General features: G+C 35.6%; 2 protein-coding genes across 4 annotated transcripts; both read right to left on the bottom strand.

Moving 5' to 3' along the window:
- Window positions 1-46: 46 nt before the first annotated feature.
- LOC137183635 (troponin I, fast skeletal muscle-like) lies at window positions 47-9,680 on the bottom strand. The gene is made up of 7 exons (XM_067590825.1): window positions 9,613-9,680; window positions 8,106-8,138; window positions 5,548-5,587; window positions 5,331-5,459; window positions 4,542-4,631; window positions 1,930-2,103; window positions 47-324 (listed from the first exon to the last, which is right to left on the bottom strand). The coding sequence occupies exons 2-7, from the start codon at window positions 8,111-8,113 to the stop codon at window positions 247-249; spliced, it is 519 nt and encodes a 172-aa protein (XP_067446926.1). The 5' UTR covers window positions 8,114-8,138; window positions 9,613-9,680; the 3' UTR covers window positions 47-246.
- On the bottom strand, window positions 8,102-20,448 carry LOC137183636 (troponin I, fast skeletal muscle-like). Of its 3 annotated transcripts, none has more exons than XM_067590828.1 (10): window positions 19,496-20,448; window positions 19,322-19,378; window positions 19,118-19,153; window positions 16,499-16,531; window positions 16,325-16,364; window positions 15,536-15,664; window positions 14,654-14,743; window positions 13,087-13,260; window positions 9,550-13,002; window positions 8,102-8,138 (listed from the first exon to the last, which is right to left on the bottom strand). In XM_067590828.1, the coding sequence occupies exons 4-9, from the start codon at window positions 16,504-16,506 to the stop codon at window positions 12,925-12,927; spliced, it is 519 nt and encodes a 172-aa protein (XP_067446929.1). In that variant the 5' UTR covers window positions 16,507-16,531; window positions 19,118-19,153; window positions 19,322-19,378; window positions 19,496-20,448; the 3' UTR covers window positions 8,102-8,138; window positions 9,550-12,924. The 3 variants fall into 3 exon arrangements, with proteins under 3 accessions (XP_067446929.1, XP_067446927.1, XP_067446928.1); XM_067590826.1 differs by having other exon boundaries at window positions 9,591-13,002; XM_067590827.1 differs by having other exon boundaries at window positions 9,613-13,002.
- Between the last annotated feature and the right edge of the window lie 1,056 nt (window positions 20,449-21,504).

Here is a 21,504-nt window from a genome sequence, read left to right as displayed (position 1 = left end):
TCTGTCAGACGTTTGGTTTTTTTTTTTAAACTGTGTACATGATGTCGTGACTTGGTTTCAGTTCTGTGTCTCACGTAGTGGGGGGGGGGGGGGGCGACGGTATCACAAAAACAACCAAAAGACAACAAAAAAGCTCTCGTCCCTGAGTGTCCTGCTGCTGTGGGGGACACAAGAGACACATTCAGTCACTCAGACCTCGGACAGAAACGTCTTCCCTGCTGTCGTCCTCGCCGGTCCGTGAAGGGTTTAGGAAGTCTCAAACATCTTCTTCCTGTCAGCCTTATCCTCAATGTTCTTACGCCAGTCGCCGACGGCCTCTGTTGGCTGAAGAGATGCAGATTCGTTAATACAAAGACTCTTTTGTGACAAAACCTAAGAACTTACACATCTTTTCAAAGACTTGTGTTTTTCCTTCATTCCATTAATGTATAAAGGTATAAAAAGGTATATAAGGTATAAAAATAAACCTGCAGTCACTTAAAACTGCTTTAGAAACAATAATATATCACACAATAATGTCTGTCATGTTATTAAGTGATCTGATGTTGTAAACATTAACAATACTTCAAACTTCATACCTCAAATTTTCTAGAAAGCACTGAAATGTTTTTACTGGCAGGTTTTTAAACTTGTCTTAAGAAAATGAGGCTGTAACACCGGCTCCTTCAGAGAGTGTTGCATTGTGGGTTGTTTGTAGCCTTAATGTTGCTAAGCTAGCAAGTTTCATGAGTCTGTTTATAGTGAGTCTGTTAGGCTGCGTTCACATTACAGGCCTCAGATCCGTGATCCAGATATTACTGATTAATGTATATATATTATTACATTATAGATATTAGTGACATGTATCTGGATCCAGTGTGCAGATTTGCAAAGATTAAACTGAAGTGTGAGCTGCATGTGAACTAGGGATGTGCAGATGGCCTAGTATTTGTATTTGTATCTGTATTTGTTGAGGCAGCAAAATTATTTGTATTTGTATTCAAATAAAAGTGGAAAGAGGTTTAAAAATCCTGTTTTTGTTTTTATTACGCTTTTAATTTTAGAAAATGTAAGTGTTACAATAAGTGTTCATGAAGCATGTGTCAGTAGTTCAGCTTTATCTCTGGGGAACACTCCCCAAATCTGGGAGTAATGTCCAAATTAGGAAATGTGCGTCATGTAGCGGGTGGATGTGACTCCCCTTGTTAAGACCTGCTGATAGATGTAACAGTGGAGCAGAGGAGAGAGACTGAGATACATGGTTTATTTTTCTTCCTGAAAACAAATAATTTTTAAAATATTTGTATGAAACAAATATTCGGGGGAAAAAAACCCTATTTGTGCTTTGCCGAATAACATATTTGTATTTAGGCACACCCCTAATGTGAACAGGAATAATAAGAATAATGTCATCTGTGCTGCGACAGTCAAATCATAATGGCGTTTTTATGTTATGATGTGTTCACGTTCGGTTACGATAAATTCCTTCCAGTTTGGCTTGAATAGAAGAAGCTTCTCCATAAATATCCAACAGATTTGAAACTTCCTCGTCTCTCCGTTGACTTTCCTGCTTTCACCATATCAAACGTTATTTTCTGTGCTGCTTTTGGTTGGAGAGAGTTTAATTGAAATAACTTATTTATATTTCAAGCATTATTATCAAACTTAGGACCAAATTTCAATAAAAATACAACAACTGTCTTCATACTGCTTCTGAACCTCCAGGTCAGGAAAATACCAAACAGTTGGACTGCTGGTTCCACTGGTTGAATTCCTGACATTTCTTTTTTTTTTTAAATGTTAACCTTTGACGTCAACACTTCTAGTTCCTGCTGCTGTCACATGACCCTTTGTTCATCATGGAAGGAATCATGTGACAGCAGTCTCAACAGTCTTTTAGTCTGAGCTGATTTTAAGCTTTGTGATCAGTTTGCTGGACTCGTTCCTCACCTCCTCTTTGACCTCCTTCTTGACTTGCTTCAGGTTGGCCCTCAGGTCCATGGTCACCTTGTGTTTGCCACCCAGCAGAGCCTGCAGCATGGCGTCAGCAGACATACGCACCTTCTTCAGGGCTGGTTTCTTCACGCCAGCCAGCTCAACCACCTTCAGCTTCAGATCCTCAATCTGGTCACAAAGAAACATCAAGGCGTGTAATAGCATTCATTAACAATGATTTATGTCTTTTACACTCATATTATTGCTAAATCTTTTGCCAAAAATGACAGAAACTGCTCCCTACAGCACTGGTTTTCATCAGGAGATCATACTGGCACCAATAAAAACCTGCTCAAAACACTTTTTTGTAAAGTCTTAGTACTTCTGTCTTTGAAAAGAAAATGTTCTTCAGGAACTCTTAGACAGCACAAGTAGAGAAACTCTATCAGAAGTCTATTTAGTCGCGTATCAGTTAAAACATCAACCGAGTTTAGGTTCTTCATCTAATAAAAAAATAAAAGAACCTTTTTCTTTGAGTTCTTGAGGTTCTGAGTGGTAAAAAAAGATCTTTCGTTGTTGCTCTCTCATTGAATTTTGTTGTTCATTTCCAATTGAAACAAGTTCCCAGATTAGAGTAACAATCAAACTCTAATCATCAATGCCTATTAATGGATCAATGTGCTCATCAGATTTAACGGAAATCTGCTCAACAAGATGTAAGTGTGTAGAGTAGAGCTGCAACAATTACTCAAATCTATTTCTCTATTTTATAATCGACGTTTTCGTTGTTCTTTAAGCAAAAAAGCCAAATATTTGCTGGTTGCAGCTTCTCAGATGTGACAGTTTGAAGCTTCTTGACTGTTGATCAGACAAAACAAGACATTTGAAGATATCAACATGGACTCTTAAGAAATTAACTGATTAATTGATTATTTAAATAACCAGTAATTGCAGCCGTTTTGGATTGTTGGTTGGACAAAGCGTCTCCTTGCACTGACATTACTGCCATTTTTTGCTGAAAAAGTAATCAGTAAATAAAATAATCATTAGTTGAAGCTCTAGTGAGCGAAATCCAGAACTGAGAAAGAACTGAATCAAATGTTCACATTAAAACATCTTTGTTACTCATGAAGACAGGTGAGTCGATGTGAGGAGGTCAGGTGATGTTTGAGATATATTCACTTATTTGACTTCAGTATTAAAAACAATCAGGTCAGTTAATTTTACCTGGAAGAAAAATACCTGTTAATAATTAATAGGTATTTTATCAATAATCAATTATCAGTCAGTTTTACAGTTTTAGTCAGTGGTGGAGGACGATCCTTTACTGAAGTATCAACATTTTTTATAAATTATAAACTGTATTATTAACTACTTTATAAACTGTTGGTTGGTTTAATCTGCAACAGTGCATCATATTTTACAGTGGTGGAAAGTAACTAAATACATTTACTCAAATACTGTAATTAAGTACAATTTTGAGGTACTTGTACTTTACTTGAGTATTTCCATGTGATGCTACTTTCTACATTTCAGAGGGAAATATTGTACTTTCTACTCCACTACATTTATTTGACAGCTTTAGTTACTTTTCAGATGAAGATTTGACACAATGGATAATATAACAAGCTTTTAAAATACAACACATTGTTAAAGATGAAACCAGTGGTTTCCAACCTTTTTGGCTTTTGACGTCTTACAAAAAGCAGTGTGTAGTCGGGGTCACATTTCACATGTCTATGAGTTGTTAACAGCTCCACCAAATAGTGATTTTTCCCTCTAAACTTCTCACATGCTTTCATTTCAGTAAATGTTCAAATGATCCAATATTTCAGCAAAAAATCAAAGATTAGAGAAAAAGTCCAAAAACTGAAAACAGATTTGTGTATCAGAACTTTGTTTTTTCTTCTTTCCTCTCCCATTAATCATCTCAGCACCCCTCAGATTTATCTGCTGACCCTTTGGAGGGGCCCGACCCCTAGGTTGGGAACCACTGGACTAAACTAGCTAACTGTATATAAAGTAGTGTAAACTAGCTCCACCTCCAGCAGCTACAACAGTAACATGCTGCTCTAACACTGATGCTTCACTATTAATAATCTAATGATGTCATATATAATAATATATCAGTCAGAGGGACCAAACCACTACTTTTACTGCAATACTTTAACTACATCAAGCTCATAATACTTATGTACTTTTACTGCAATACTTTAACTACATCAAGCTCATAATACTTATGTACTTTTACTGCAATACTTTAACTACATCAAGCTCATAATACTTATGTACTTTTACTGCAATACTTTAACTACATCAAGCTCATAATACCTATGTACTTTTACTGCAATACTTTAACTACATCAAGCTCATAATACTTATGTACTTTTACTGCAATACTTTAACTACATCAAGCTCATAATACTTATGTACTTTTACTGCAATACTTTAACTACATCAAGCTCATAAATAATAAATCTTAATCTGTGAAGTAACGACTATGTCAAGCTGTTAAATAAATGTATTGGAGTAAAAGTATAAAGTAGCATTAAATGGAAGTACAGGACAGTAAATACTTGAGAAAATATTCTTCTCTGATTATAGTTTCAACATAAACTCTTCCTCACCTCTTTGTCACTCTTCTTCACTTTGACCTCGGCGTCGTACCTCGTCTCATCGATCTTGTCGAGAGCCTGATGGATCTTCTTGCAGACTTCCTGTTAACAAATAAACAAACAAAACACTTTTTTCTCAGCTGTTTATTAGTCACATACAAACAGAGAAAACCCAGTTAGGATCATTTTTAAGGTTATTAAGACTTTAAATCACTGAAATTATTTATTATTATTTATTTATTTAGGTCTTTAGGAAATACTTATAGATCTTAAATCTTTTGTCTTTATTTATTTTACCCAAAAACAACAAAAAGAACACAATAAAAACATCAACTCCCTCATATAATGAAGTCAAGTCTTATATTATCTGTTTTATCTCAGTTGAGGTAAATTCTTTATTAACAAGATGAGATTACTTTAATCTAACAGATGTTGACATGTATCTCACATCTGTTAAAACTCAGTGCATGTGACCAGATTCATTTTTTGGCCTCTACTGGTTTTCTTGTCTGTTTGTCTTTTCTATATATCACACCTCACAGTGCAGGATTTCCTTCTTTTATTCAGGATATGAGAAATAATCGCGTCAGGATCAATGTTAAATCTGTCTCCTGATTTTTGTTGTCATGTTTGCAATAAGAAAAAATAAAAAAAAAACACCTCAGTTTTTACAGTAACTGATTGAAACATGTTGTTTAAGTGTTTTTATGTCCCAAAAAGAAAAAGCAACATTAAAATACTTCACATTTTTTGCCTGAAGACAGTGAAATATGAAGCTGCAGGATAAAAACACGGTCTCACCAGGAGGGCGGCCTGGTCTCCGTTGAGGTCGGGTTTGGGGCAATGCTCGGACATGTAGGCCGCCTTCGTCACCTCGAGATCCTTACTCTCCTGCTCGATCCATCCGGCGGCGATCTGCAGCATCAAACTCTGCAAGGAGATAAAAAAAAAACAGTTAAAGGTGAAAGTGTTTCGACTAACAACAACAACACCGACAACCACGAGGTTTTGTTCTCACCTTCAGATGATGCCTGCGGCTGGACGTCATTTTCTTTCCCCTGTTAGATAAACATTAGAACGTCGTCATCCGTTCATATCGTTTAAAGTTAAAGAACAGATCAACATTTTAGGAAATATATTCACTCTCAGATAAGAGAGGTATTGATCTTCTCATCTGTGAGTTAAACAAGTGAGATCAAACGTGTTTATTAGTGAGTTTTCAGTTTACAGTCTTTATGCTAAGCTAAGCTAAACTAAGCTAAGCTAAGCTAACCAGCCGAAACAGACAGGTATCAATTAAAGCTGCAACTTTAGTCGATTAATTGACTAAAAAGTTTGATTTTTTTTCAAGCAAAAATGTTAAAAAGTCACTGGTTTTGCTGCTTTTATTCATCATGTTTGACAGTAAATTAAATATCTTTTGGGTTTTGAACCAAACAAGACATTTGAATTCATCTCTTGAAGGATAACAGGCATTTTCACTATTTTCTCATGATTCGGAGTTAAATTAAATCATTGGAAAAAACAATAAAATCAGCAAATTTAATCAATAATGAAAATAATTGTGCAGCTCAAGGATTCATCTTCTCATCAACTCTCTGCCAGAAAAGTATTTATTTCCCCAAAATGTCGAAATATTACTTTAAAACAGGCCAAAAAAAGTATTTATTGATTTATTCTCCAGTTTCCAGACGCTCATTTATAAATAAAGAGACTTTTTTCATACAAGCAGTAGATGTGAATCATAAATAACACTCACAGCATGTAAATACTGTGAGGAGTGTAAAAACAAAATTGAGATAAAACTCACTGATATCATATTAAAGTTTGTCTTTTACTACTAATAATTATCCGTATGATCCTCCTGCTTTAATATATTTCTCCTCACGCATACCAGCAGCATGTACAGCTGCTGTCATCTGAGGCTAAATGTTTGACCTTCAAACTCTCTTTACATCTGTTCGGATCAGTTTAGAAACATTTCAGCCGCACTGACGGCAGCAACAACACGTCGATCCAGACTGAGATATCTCAACAAGCACGACGACGGATCAACGTCATCGACTTGATCCTCTGACATTTCAGCAGGTCAAAATGTTCATTTGATGACAGGAAACCTCGAAAACTTAAACCTAAACCTTTTCTGCTCCCTGAAAAAATGTACTGATTGTTTCTTCAGATGATTTTCATACGATTTCATACTTTTTTTGTTCCTATTTTCTGATATTTCTTAATGTCAGACATCAAACTCCAATCTCCGTCTCGATAAAAGATGTTATATTTTATAAATACATTAAAATGTTATTAATAAACCGGAGCTGAGTGTGATTTAAGTTGATTTATTTTGGGTGTGAAACTGATGTAACCATAAATCCTTCAGAAGGTTCCTGTAAATAACTACGTAGCATGTATGTTGCCGGGTGAGTTTATTTATCTGTTTATGTGTTTACAGTGTGTTTTATATTATAAAGAGCTGCAACTAATGATTATTTTCATCACTTATTAAACTGTCGACCGTTTTTTTTTAATTGATTAGTTGTTTGGTCCATAAAATTTCAGAAAATGGTGAAAAATGTTGACACAACTCAAATATATTCAGTTTGCTGTCATAGAGACTAAAGAAACCAGAAAATATCACATTTAAGAAGCTGAAATCAGAGAATTTGGACTTTTTCTTCTTAAAAAAAATGACTGAAAACGATTAATCTGTTATCAAAATAGCTGGGGATCAATTTAATAGTTGTCAGCTAATTGATTGATTGTTGCAGTTCTCTATATATAAATATTATATATTTGAATTAGTATATTTAAGTCAATAAATTAACTATTCACTAATTTAATTATAGCATAAACGGAGACTGTTAAATCTGTTAAATCAATGAGCTGAAATTATTTTCTAGTGTAATCATGAAACTGTGAAAAATGTGACATTTGTCTAGTTTAAAAACATAAATAATAATAATATAATATATATAAGAAGTGAATAATGAATTTACTTTAATGGATTTAATTGGAGACGTTATTTCAGTGAGGTTCCTCTTATGAACTCAACAAAACTAAACTCTAATTAAAGACTGAACTTTGTCTTTATTTTCCACATAACTGGCACAAAATTACACTGTGGACAAAATAATAGATTATAACGTCACAAAACAATCATTCCTCTTTAAAATTTGGGATCACTAGATGTTTAAAGAAAGGATTACACATTTTATTCATTTACTTCTTTTTCCTGCTAGGACAGACTCTTAATCATCCCTGTGTTTCTCCCTGATCAGTCATCAATTAACACTGAATTAGACACATTATTTTAGACATTATTTTGTGACGCACACTGATGTTTAAATCCAAAACTTCCTACACAAAGATTAGAGAAATGACAGACCTGTAAAATAAAGTTTAGCCTGTTCAGATGAGTCTAAGATGTCTTAAAATGTCATTTAAAGGGCTGTTACAACTGTTTCAAAAGAATAAAATAAAATGTGATGCTGGATCAGATCAGTTTTTGTTACACTGCTGTTTTTTTTTTTATGACATCAGAGGAGAAGAAGAAGAAGAAGAAGAAGATGTACTCACTCAGACATTTTGGCTGTTTTTGATCTTCACACCCTGTTCAGAGACAGAAAACACTGATCAGTCAAATATAAGCAGACAGTTTACATAAAGAAGCTCAAGGCTGTCCACAGAGGAACTGGACACGGTCCCGCTGCAGCTTGGTTATCAATTAGCGACCCCTGGACCCTCCGGAGGAAACACGATACTTTTACTATCACGGAAAACGGCTGCCAGCGATCACAAACCAGCTAATTTGGGACGGCAGGGGGTCAGATGCCAGGCCCTCCCGCTCGACAGTTGCCCCCTCTGAAGACATTCTGACTGGAATTGAACTTCTTACAGCGAGCCAAAAGACCTGAGCACGAAATGCCACCGGCGGAGGAACCAAATGTAGCGCTAAGCACGTGGTGAGAGGCGTTAACACCAATTCCAACATCCTGCAGTGGCATGCCGTAGCAAAGCTGTGTCCACAAACAGATTCAGTGTCTTAGTCACAATCTAAAGAATTAGATTCTATATAAAAATGTCTTTACACTTCAACACTGGAGGGTTTGGGGTTAAAAAGGTCACGAAGGTCAGAAAACTCTCAACAAAGAACATTTATGTTTCTGCAAGTACTTAAACAATCTACAGTCACAAAGCTGCTCTCAATATATGAAAAAACAGTCATAACAAAGCGTCCAATCGCAGCCAAAAAGGAACATTATTCTATAAATCACTGTTCTCAATCCTCATCCTGAAGAAATACATAAAAGTTTATGACAAAAGTCTTGAGCTGAGAGTTATAGAAATCTGCAGGTGGTGTAATTTCCAAATAACTTCCAAGAAGGTTCCTGGATTGTACTAATTGCAGGGAAGTTACACTCTTTAATTAATTAGTTCACTTCCAATTTAATTAAGAGAGTCAGCTGAGCATGCAAACATTTTAAAGGCAGGCATACAGTTCAACATGTATGAGGACTGAATAGTGAAGGAATATTTAGACGGGTTTAGATTAGTTCCTGTTCTCCTTTTAATTACTACTAAATGACTTCAAGACACTTCCTGCACATTATTATGAGATTATTTGGAAATTACAGACTCATCAAATAAGCTGCTACCTACTTGTAATCTGTAGATATTAAACCTCAAAGCCTCCACCAGCACCATGCAAGCTTAACAAAACATCATCAGTTTGTAATTAGCTGATTTACGTTAAAAGACAAGCCTGACCGAACCCTCGAGAGCCAAAATAAGACGACAAAAAAGACGAATCAGCTTCAGTTTTAAGTCCAAACTTAAGTCTGATTGAAGGTCCTGCAGTTATTTCACCATTCAGCTGAATGTCCTACAGTGTCCTTCAATAAGTCCAACAAGTCTCAGCTGCTGTAAAACTCTCTGTTTCTACCTCTGAACGCAGCCTCAGAGGTCAGAGGTCACACCTGCAGCTCCACCTTTAAAAAAAAAAACCCCACTTAAGTCCCACCTGTGAACCAGACCACAGAGCGACTCTGTATTGTTTCCTACCGGAGCGAATGAAGTCCCTCACCTACTGAACGTGAGAACGTGAGGAGGAAGGTGGAAGAAGAAGAAGAAGGGGGGTTTGACACTGGCAAGTCCAGAACAGTAAAGATTAAACAGGGTATATAAGGTGTGATGTGCACACTCAGCAGAAAAGTCAACCCTATTTATGGTAGCAGAGCCACATCAGACCAATCGGTCGACAGGCTCCAGAAATACCACCGCAACTCTCCGAGGAACATCGTAAATTTCTGCCAGAAGGAAGTCGCCTCCCTGGACTGGACGCGGGACAGATGCTATCAGGTTCCCTGGCAGGGAGAAAAGTGACGGGATGAAGCAATTGTGGCACAACAGCCAGGCAGCGTATGAGACTTGATCACTGCTCATAGATTCAGTTGGTTTTATAGCTGCAGCTTAACAGGACAGCAGTGAGAACAGCGTGTGAAGTCGTCAAGAATTCCTGTAAGCTAACGAGGCTTAGCTCGACTTAACCTGGATTCATAAAACCGGATTTGAGTTTAAACTTAGCTGTTGTCGCACAGTTTTAAAATGAAACTCTGGTTTCTATGTAAGCAACATAAATGTGTTAAACAATCACTGACGAGAAGTTATTCTTCACTAGAGCAACATCTGAATTAAGAAGCCGGTTTAATGTCAGTTTAAAGTTTCTAAATATTTTAAAGCAACAGGACTCACATTGATCTTAGATTAAAGGTGGAGTCAGTCATTCTGGAGGAAAAAGATTGTTGATATTTGAACTAAACACCCAAACAAATCCATTAGTGCTCCTTCTGAGGCTCCATCCCCCTGAAATTAATGGATGCAGATTGCCATGGCAACGAGCAAAAGAGTAATATGGTGGACCCAGAGCGATGCATCAGCTATAGAGTCACCGCTGCTCCTCTCACACTTTAACACGAGCGGAAAAGGATGTGTTTCTTGTGAGCACAACAGTCAACAGTCCGTCCACATTCGCCGCCGCTCTGCAGCCTCCCGACTCCTCCTCACCCGACCGGCGTTCAAGCAGCCGTCCGTCTGTCAGCTGAGAGGACGGCGGCCGGAGAAACTGCCTCCACCAGGCTGACCGGCAGCAGAAACCAAAATTGTTTCCAAGAAATCCACAGTGTTTGTATTTATTCACTAGTGTACTGGATTAGAATCGCTGACTCTACCTTTAAACAGGTGAAACTGTATTAGTTTTAGATCAAAGTGAAGTTTTTTAACTTTGCCACCAAAAAAGTATAAAACACCATAATTTAATGAAGTTTAAAGAGGAATTAGACATAGAATATATCATTTAAATTAATTACAATACATATAAAAACACATCAATAACCTTAAAAATGAACACTGGCATCTAAATAACTAAATGATATGAATGGTGAGAGGTACAGATTAAACATACATTTAAAATTGGATTTGACCACAAAAGTACCAGAAATCATGATTTAATAAAGATATAATTTTAATATTTGGAAGTAAATTTGTTTCTTTAGATATTATTATATATTAACTATTTAAATACTATATCTGTACACTGATAAATGCATCAGTAACCTTAAAAATAAACAGCGTATAAGAGTAAAGAAAATGATCACAGACCACAAATCTAAGTTTAAATTCCATAAATAGATATATTTTAAATCGAGGCCTGAAGCAGCAGGACTGACATTAATAGCGCGTCTGTCCGTCCTGGGAGAGAGTTTCTCCTCCTCTGTTGCTCTTCCTGAGCTTTCTTCCATTTTTTCCCCTTAAAGAGGTTTTTTTTGGGGAGTTTTTCCTTATTTGAATCGAGGGTCTAAGTACAGAGGACTGTAAAACCCCCTGAAGTACATTTGTCATTTGTGATATTGGGCTGTACAAATAAAACTGACTTAACTTAACTTATATGCAGATTTAAAGTTGAGATTTTGTTTCAGTTTAAAATGAAGCTTCAAATTTTGGTGCCACAAAAAATACAAAAACCATCATATAATTGCACCATCATAACCACCAATTAGAGCAATTTGAGACAAAATGTTGTATGTAGACTTTTAGATGAGTAAAGAAGTTGATTTCTTTAAATATTAAAGATTGATTGAATGGTGTCGCCATGTATAGCTTCAATACAGCTACAATAACTATATTAATATGTGTTTTTTTTAAGCAAATGAAGAGGAACATCAACAGTTTCCAGGCCAGACAAAACTTCATGCAGTGTTTACATTAAAAGTGAAGTGAAAAGAAGAAAATGAATTTACTCACCGTTTGTAGAACTTCATGGTGCCGCCGTTTGTTTGTGATCAAAGTCACCAAACGTGAAGGAGATGTTGACCCAAGAATTGTGATTTGATGGAAATATTTAGCAAGAAGCCAAGTTTTTAATGTTTGAAGCTAAAGCTAAAGGAGAGAAGATGTGCAGGAAAAGTAAAAACATCCAGCAGAGAAAAGAGAGGCTCTCCACTGACATCTGGTGGTTCACATGAAGACAAATCTACAGTAAAGAACAGGTTCACTTCTTGCACTTCTAATCATTCCTCTTGTTCATACTGACCATTAGAAGATCCCTTCATAATGCACTTACAATGGAAGTGATGGGGAATAAAATAATCTGAAGATTCATTCATCCAAAGTCCCTCTTTTTGTTACTATACTTCCACCTGCAGCTCAACAGGGAAACACTGTCCGAGGAAACACAAAGAGGGAATTTGATGCTAAAAAGACTGTAAATGTGTCAGATATCCACTTGATATGACTAACTCAGACTGATGAAGACTCATATAAGCTTCACATCAACTTTTAAATGACTGTGTGGACACACTGTGGATTTTGGCCTCCATCACTTCCATTGAAAGCACATTTGAAGGATCTTTTAATATCCAGTATGAACAGGAGGAATGATTACAGCGAGGAAAACCTCTTTCACTGTTCATATGGACACCTGACTGCTGGTTTAAGACACTGGGAACACTGGGAACTCATCCTTTAAGAGGAACTCTGTAATTTTAAATGTACGTTTAAACTAAAGTGACTTCTGAACCTGCAAACAGCTTCTTCTTTGGAATTTATCTTTGTCTAAATGTCAGTTTCCGATCACACCAACATCTAACTGGTTTAATAGCAACAAGAGAATATGCAGATAACTTTGGGTTGTCAGATTAACAGTGTTGAACATAAAACCTCTTTGGTTACTGATCTCAGCTAAACGTCCAAACATCGCCGGGAAAAAACTGCAGTTTGAGAGCATTTCCTTATTCCAAAAAATAATTTAATGGCACGAGTGTTTCCAATTGCATGAAAAAGGAAAGATGTAACAGGTGGAAGAGCTGTGAAACTGTGAAAGAGTTTGATTTGAAAGTCTTTAAGAAGTCTCGAACATCTTCTTCCTGTCAGCTTTGTCCTCAATGTTCTTACGCCAGTCGCCGACGGCCTCGGCACCCTGCGGGACAGACGGGTTCAGGTCACGTGTCCGACGTCAGGTGGATATGTAACAGTAGAAAGTAAATATGTCGTTGTGTCTCACCTCCTCTTTGACCTCCTTCTTGACTTGCTTCAGGTTGGCCCTCAGGTCCATGGTCACCTTGTGTTTGCCACCCAGCAGAGCCTGCAGCATGGCGTCAGCAGACATACGCACCTTCTTCAGGGCGGGTTTCTTCACACCAGCCAGCTCAACCACCTTCAGCTTCAGCTCTGCAATCTGAAAATGGCAGACGGAGCATTAAAGTCCAGACACAGCTGAGAGATACCTGCCTTAACCAAAATCTGGTTTAGCCCCGTTTTGACCAAAAGTTATAGGAACCAGAGGAACTAATCTGAGGAACTGAACTAGAAACTAAAAGTTCCTGTTTGTGTTTCCACCACATCTAAAGAACCTGGTAGATCATGCAGGTTAGACCCATTAGGAATAAAAAAACATAACAGCGGTGCTTTTATTTCTGCTTTATAATGAAACAACATGAAACAATCAGAAAATAAAATTCATTTCTCTCATTCACCGGCTTTGTTTTCACTACCGCCGCTCCCTCTCTTCATTCACTCTCTAGCTCGCTCGACCACCTCTGCTCTCTCTCTCTTTTCATCAGTAAGCCGACAGCAAAGTCTAACTTTACTTTTAAGACTGACAAACAAAGAGAAATGTCTTCTTGTCCTAAATCCATACTGGAACACTTCTTTGTTTTATGAATGAAACAGTACACAATCAGTGACGGTCAGCCCTGCAAACCCCGCCCCCCAAGTTCCTGTACTTTTCCGGTGGAAACGCAGGTAGATGAACTGAGTTCCACAAAAGGTTCTTAGTCGTCGGGGAAAGTTCCTGCAGTGGAAACGCAGCCATAGACGCACCGAACTAAATAAAAGGAACAATCTAACTGATCTGGTTGTGCTTTGAACTTTGACTTTGGTTTCAGGCACTCCCGTCCCCCTCAGATGTTCTTTACTTCTACTTTTTTTAATTAACTACCCTATGTGAAGCACATTGTAACATGGTTTTTTGAAAAATAAAGATTATTATTACACAGAGACTCCAAGACTTTTCAGAAAGAGAAAAGTAATTACAGTTTACTGCTCAAAGAGAAAATAACAAAATCATTAAATGATTTGTAATTTAATTTGTTTAGTTCAATTGTTGTTTGTTGTATTAGATTGATAATTTATACATTCAAGAAAACAAGTTATTTTCAGTGTTGATGCTTGTTGTCTCTGACTCTTTTGACATCATGCTATTTTCTACAAATTTTTAAATATAATCCCCAAAATTGAGATTCATATCTTTTGCTTCTGAGCCAAGATTTGTTACCAAAGAAAACACTTTTAGAGCTGCACCTTCAATGTTGCAACAGACTGTGCTGAATATTGTCTTTTGTAATTTATATCCAAAATATTTATGTAATTATTCAATTAGAAAACTTCCCCTCTGCACCCAAATATGTTCTGTTCTCATGGATGACCTCCTTCTCTAGAGGATCATCATCTAATTACACATCATCTAAATCATAGTACAAAGATAAATCTTACAACAAAGCTTTAGGTTCAGTTTCTCTTTGACATGTAATACCTGGTAAACAGCATCTATAACTCAGAGATGTCTTTACCTCTTTGTCTGTCTTTTCCACTTTGGCCGCAGCGTCGTATCTGTCCTCATCGATCTTGTCAAGGGCCTGGTGCAGCTTTTTGCAGATTTCCTGTTATTATATATATAAAAAAAGAGAAAGGTTTCTCTCACAAAATCAACTCTTCACAGTCTCAGTTCCTCCTCTTTAAAGGACGGGTTCATACTGACCATTAGAAGATCTCTTCATGATGACCTTACAATTGAAGTGATGGAGGACAAAATCCACAGTCCTCCTTCTGTGCAAAAAATGTATTTAAAAGTTTATCTGAAGCTAATATGAAGCTTCAGCGTCAAATTAAATCAAATGAGTAAAATCAAGTAGATATCTTTCAACGTTACAGTCTTTTTAGTGCCAAAGTTCCTCTTTTTGTTACTATACTTCCACCTGCAGCTCAACAGGGAAACACTGTCTGAGGAAACACAAAGAGGGAATTTGATGCTAAAAAGACTGTAAATGTGTCAGATATCCACTTGATATGACTAACTCAGACTGCTGAAGCTGAATATAAGCTTCACATCTACTTTTAAATGACTGTGTGGACACACTGTGGATTTTGGCCTCCATCACTTCCATTGAAAGCACATTTGAAGGATCTTTTAATATCCAGTATGAACAGGAGGAATGATTACAGCGAGGAAAACCTCTTTCACTGTTACTATGGACACCTGACTGCTGGTTTAAGACACACTTGAATGTTTTTGCATTTTATATCTGCCTTCTTGGATTGCACATATGTTTTATTGTATTTTAACATTCTACTGTTCTCTAAAAGACGAAGAAGACAGACTTGAATATTGCGAACCATTCCTTTAAGACTCAAAGTGAAGTTTTTATCTGTGTTTTTTTCTGTGATTTTTTTACCACCAGAGACGCCTGGTCTCCGCTCAGGTCGGGGGCAGGGCAGTTCTCTTCCATGTGAGCTTCTTTAGCGGCCGCGATGTCGGCAGCTTCCTGCTCCAGCCAGCCGGCAGCGATCTGCAGAATCAAACTCTGCAGGACGAAGACAAAGAGATAAAGAGTTAAAGACCTCCGTCGCTCAAAAATGTTTGAGCATCTCTGTGCAGAATGATGTTTGTGCAGAGTTTGTTTTCACATTCATCTGCTGAAAGTGGAAAATTTCTCTGAGCTCGTTGAAAATCTGATTTTAAAGGGCAGGACTATGAAAAGGATTTGTGACATCATAACTAGTTTGGAGCCAATTGTGGTCCAATACTCAATTTACACAAGTGTGATGTGGAAAATTGAAGCCTCCGGTGCACAAACACACAGTGAAGGAGTAAACATCTGGTGTCCAGCAGGAAATGAGATGTAATTTTAAGGATTTTAACACAGTAATTACACTTAATTATACACATTATTGTTCCAGACAGAATATCTTTATATGTCTCAGTACATGTCTGCAGAGGATCTGTAAGTTATTCCAGTTTCGCAAACACAACAGTGACACACAACCCTGAAAAAACTGTCACATTATAAAGATGTTATTGCGAACATGTCAGCACATGTATATATATATATATATACATATATATATACACACATCCAGTAGACACAGAGCAACATGATCATCCAGCTGTGTTTGAGCCCATGACGGAGCTGAATCTACTTTATTTTCTGGTGGATAATAACATAATTCTTGTAGGATCTTACCTTGAGATGATGCCTGCGGCTCGATGTCATCTTCTTTCCCCTTTAATGATTGGAAAACGTGATATTTATTACATAATTTAGGGATTTAGCAATTCTCAATAAAATGTTAAATGGTTAAAAGGTTGAGAAATACAGATTGTAAGAATCTGAATCTGAGAATAAACTTTTACTTACTCAGACATTTTGACTTCTTTTTAGTTTCAGACTCTGTCAACAATCAGAAAAATTGAGACAGTTAATACAAAAAAATATCACACGATTAAGTCTGATGTCTTGATACCAAAACAATACATATTTATATTATGAACTTTGGTGAGTATAAACACTTTTTTCTTCAAAAAATTTTCATTTTTCATTTAATAAAAAGAGTCAAATTTCTCAAAAACATCAGTGTTAGTTTAAGTATCTCTACAGGAACATTAAACAATAAAACAGTAATAGTATTATATGACAAAAATATCATTTAATTCAAGAAATATGTGATAAAAGAAGAATAAGAGAACACATCCAAACACATCCAGACACAAACTAATCAGTACTTGTAAAATATTGATACCCTCCCACATCTTCATAATCTACTATAAAATGTTTTTTTTAATTGTTTTCTAATGAAAATTTTAAATATATTAACAATTTCCAACTTTTCATTCCATAGATTTCGTCAGTCAGTTTAACACTTAGTGAGGTTGTTCTGTTTTCAGTCTCGGGGGGCGTTTTGACACTTCAGCTGACATCGGGATCAGACCTTTGACCTTTGACCCTTCACTTAGACTCTTTGATTGACAGGAGGAACGCTACACCTGTTCTCGTTTTTAACTCTGTTTCAGCAAAAAACGTCACATCAGCACTTTCATAGTTTTAATATACTGAATATAATTTTAGTTTAACAGAAAATTATTCTGATAACAAAAATACAAAACTTGTAAGTTTGTTAGTTTTTCTCTTTTAAAAAAAATATCATTATGAATTTAATTATGCAGGTTTTAGCCTGCCAGTAGTTCTTGTCACTATTTTTTAAATTTTTTGCAATCCAAGACATTAATTGGTTTGATTACAGAATAATAAATAGTAAATCAATTACAGCCCTGTGTGGAAATAAATGAATGTTATTGTATTATTTCACAAAATATTATTATGATGAACTGAGATCAGGAAAATCTTCTCTTACATGCTTAAACATTAAGATTTCTAAATTAAAGAAAATTTCTTGTAACTAATTGTTACTTTAAAAGCAATGTTGTTTGATTATAACTTTATATTAAAATTTGTATTAAAGTTAAAAGTTAAAATGTTATTTTAAAATCTAATTTCCTAATTCAACTTTGTTATTATCATGCCTAATTTTTATATTTTATTGTTAGGCTTGAATGTTCTACCTTGTCTTTGTTCTGTAAAGCACTTTATACTTGTTATTGATCGGTTATGTTATTGATATATTATCGATTATATTCTTTCTTTCATCTGTGTAACTGGAAAACAAAACAATTATTTCCTGTAATGACAAACTGTTGCTTCAGGATGATCAGAGACTGAAACAAATCAATAAACCATTTTAAAAAATATAAATTTGGTGTCAATTTTTATATCAGTGTTTGTCAACTTGTGGTCTGAGGGCCTCTGGGGGGCCCTTCAGCGGGTCCAAGAAGACTTGTGTGTCTTATGATAATTTCCATGTTTTAAAAATAGAAACTTCAGGGGTCAAGGTTCATATTATCCCTAATCAGGTCACAGCTAGTCCTGGCTCAGGGTCAAAGGTCAACAGTGACATTTACGATGAGCTCTTTATGGGCTGTAACGTGTTTTAGCTAATCTGAAAGAAGAGGAGGAAGATCTTAATAAAATCCTTTTCAACATTTTGAAGGATGAATCAACAAGCATCAGATTTTAGTTATTAAACATTAAATTAACCATTTTGGTCGACTTGTTGTCTTGCAAGAAGTCAAACTCTCTCATTAAATCTGTAAGTTTTCTTCTCTTTTACCAGTCTGCTCCCTGACGTTAACCTCCGCTGTGGTTCAGTTTGAAAGATGCTGCTGATGGTGTTTACAGCATCTGTGATCAAATCATTGACTTCTTTCTGTCTTTCTGAGCTCACAGCGCTGATTTTAGCCTCAGAGGGAATGTCAACCGGCAGAAGTAATCTGATATTTTGGGTTATTTTTCACAGAAAGGTAACTGGATCTACCAGCAGCCAAATGAGAGAGTTAATGGAGATCTGAGAGGAACTTGTATACATCAGTTTTTGATTCTACACATTATAGAGAAAGATAGAAGAAAGCATCCATAAGTTTTTAGGTCCTTACAGAAAAACTCTGAAATCCAGACTTATTGTTTTAGTTAGTACACTTTAGTTATTTCTGGTTAGTCTGGTTGAGAAACTTAAAACATTTAACATTTAGAAGAAGAAAACATAACTGAGGAAATTTAGAAAAATCCAACATTTAAACTTTCACTTCCTGTTTTCAAGGTGTAAAAACCACTTTTTGGAAATGTGTTTCATTCTTTTAAACGTTAAAGAAGATCACGACTTAATGCTACGTTTCAACAAGGCCAAAAAGAATAAAATATGGAACAAAAAGAAGAATCTTTGTCACCATATTTGTGAATACATGATAATTATTTTGAATATAAACAGAAAATATGATTAATTCTCTTAAAACACACAGCGAACAAACTGATTTCTGCAAAAGGTGAACTGTTCTGGTAGAAATCCCCCTTTTAAGACTCTTTTTTAAAGTGAGCATCCCCATTCCCTATAGCCACTAAATCCACAAAGAAAAAACAGTTTCTCACCTACAAAGTGACGATGAGGAGGGCGGCAGAGACTGACTGAAGGACAGAGAGACAGTGAGGCAGTCAGACTAAAAAGTGTAATCTGTGGGGGTATATATGCGTTTGGACGGGGGGTTTGGAGGTTCCTCTTTATGGCCATGAGGGAGTCTTGAGACAAACCAGGCCAATGAGCTCCTGAAATACCTTCATACTTTGACCGCTCACCTCGTAAATCCTTCGTCACTGACATCTGGTCAGCAGTCCTCATTGGGGCAGGTCAGGCTGTCAGCCGGACATGAAGGAGATCCGGAAAAGAGTCAAGAAAAATATTAATGATTGTCATTTAACTGGATAATGAATTGCAGTTATGAGAGACATTTAAAGATGTAGCTACTGTACCTTATTTTTTTTGACTTGTGTCTGTCAGAGCTGCTTCGGTTAATGTTGTAATCACAGCAACTGAAACTACAACAGAGACAGAAATTTAAAAAAAAAAAACAGCAGTAGACAGTTTTACCTCTGAGCCAAAACTGTATAATATGTATGAAAAACTGAACGAATCTGTTAAATGAGAGATTTCTGAACATAAAACAGTTAATAATGACACTCAAAACACTAAAAAATCAGACTGTCGCTCACCTTCTGTGACTGAACAGTGTCCATCTCGGATCAATAACATCCATTTGATAATCATGTTGGTTTTTTTTATCAGTGGAAGTACAAACACATTCTAGTAAAAAAAACATACATTTAACAAAAAATTTTTTTTAAAGTATCATAAAGTCTGAGTTCATAAAGATGTTTGATGTTATCCATCCTGCTCAGTTTGCATTCATCAGATATTATTAATAAACTGTAAACAATAAAATGCAAAATGTATAATTAGTCCAAATTTAAAGTGTTTTCTAAAAGTGTAAAAAAGCAAAAAAAAAAAATACAATGAAAAAGTTTTTTTAAAAAGCCGATTATTTGTGAAGTAGTCTGCTGCGGTAGATTGTAATTTTTGTACATCTGATGGAAACCAAACATTTTCTAAATTAAAGCATTTTATCTGAATTTTCAGAATTCTGTTTCTGACTTTTCCTGTCTGACATCATAATGTGTCTTAAGATGTTGGCAGAGGACTGTAGGTTGAAAACAGTTGAGTAGTAGGAAAGCAGCAGGTGTGGAACAGGAAGTCCTCTGCTGACACCATGTGGTCGAATGTGGATTATAACAGCATGAGCAGTATGTTTCTATACTGACAGATACTCTAGTGGTGTTGGAATTAAAGCCCCGACACATGAGACATATTGTATCTGGGCCTTCGCTGAAAACAGCACATTTTTGCATCAAAGCATTTAAATAAATTCAGATTTGTATGTAAAAAGTGTAAAAATCTTGGAAAAAGTCCCCCTATTTTACATTTTTAAACAGCACATAAATATGTATTAATTGGTTTATAATACAATATAATGTAGTTATAAGCACATAATAAGGACATTTTTAAGTGTTTATTAATGTACAGTATTTGTCAACAATTATAATTTGATAATTATAATTATTATAATAATTATAACTTACTATGAAAACATATTTTATATCATTACAACTGTGTTTTTACTATATTTTCACTCATTATCTGTTTATACAGCAGTAAACACGTCTGGGTGTTGACAGGAGGAGTTATAGTTGTTGACTAATACATTAATAAACTCTCGTATCTGTTTACGACTATATAATAGTGTGTTATAAACCATCTTTAACTGTTTATATACTGCTTATAAAAGCTGAATAGGAGACTTAAAGTAAATAATAAATATGCTTATAGTTCTGGTTAAAAAAGTATAAAAACGTAGCGTAAAAATGTACAAATATCTACGATAAAATACTCTATAAAATACGTTTCCTTCTTAGGTGACCTGAATGTGAAACTCTGGTCATGTGAGGATAATGTAGTAACAATAATAGTACATGGATGGGACTGAAGAGTGCTGCTGCACATGGTTGAAAGCTCCAGAAAAAGCTGAACCTTGAGTGGAGCTCATTTTATCATAGATATTTAGATTTTTTTTTTGTTTGTTTGTTTGTTCTGTGTTACAGAACAAAAAAATTTGTAATTTCATGATTTGAAGACATTAATCAGAGAAAAACAAAAAGTAATTTTCTGAATCTGTTTAGCTCGTTATCACATATAAAAGATTATAATTATTATAATTAAAAGAAACAAATGTGCTTTGTTGTAATGGTAGTTTTTAAAAAACAGCTAAGTTTGTAATTACACTAAAAAGTTGCGGTGTAAAATTGCATTCGGTCTGATTAAAAAGATACATACAGAGATAGAAGATATAAAATAACATAATGTAAAGAAATGTGTATTGATTTGAGCTTCATTCTGGATCTTGTGAACATAAATCTGTGATCAATTG

Source organism: Thunnus thynnus, chromosome 5 (genome assembly GCF_963924715.1).
Source record: "Thunnus thynnus chromosome 5, fThuThy2.1, whole genome shotgun sequence".
NCBI lineage: Eukaryota > Metazoa > Chordata > Actinopteri > Scombriformes > Scombridae > Thunnus > Thunnus thynnus.
Note: the sequence above shows the minus strand (reverse complement) of the source record. Positions and strands in the feature narration are given on the sequence as shown.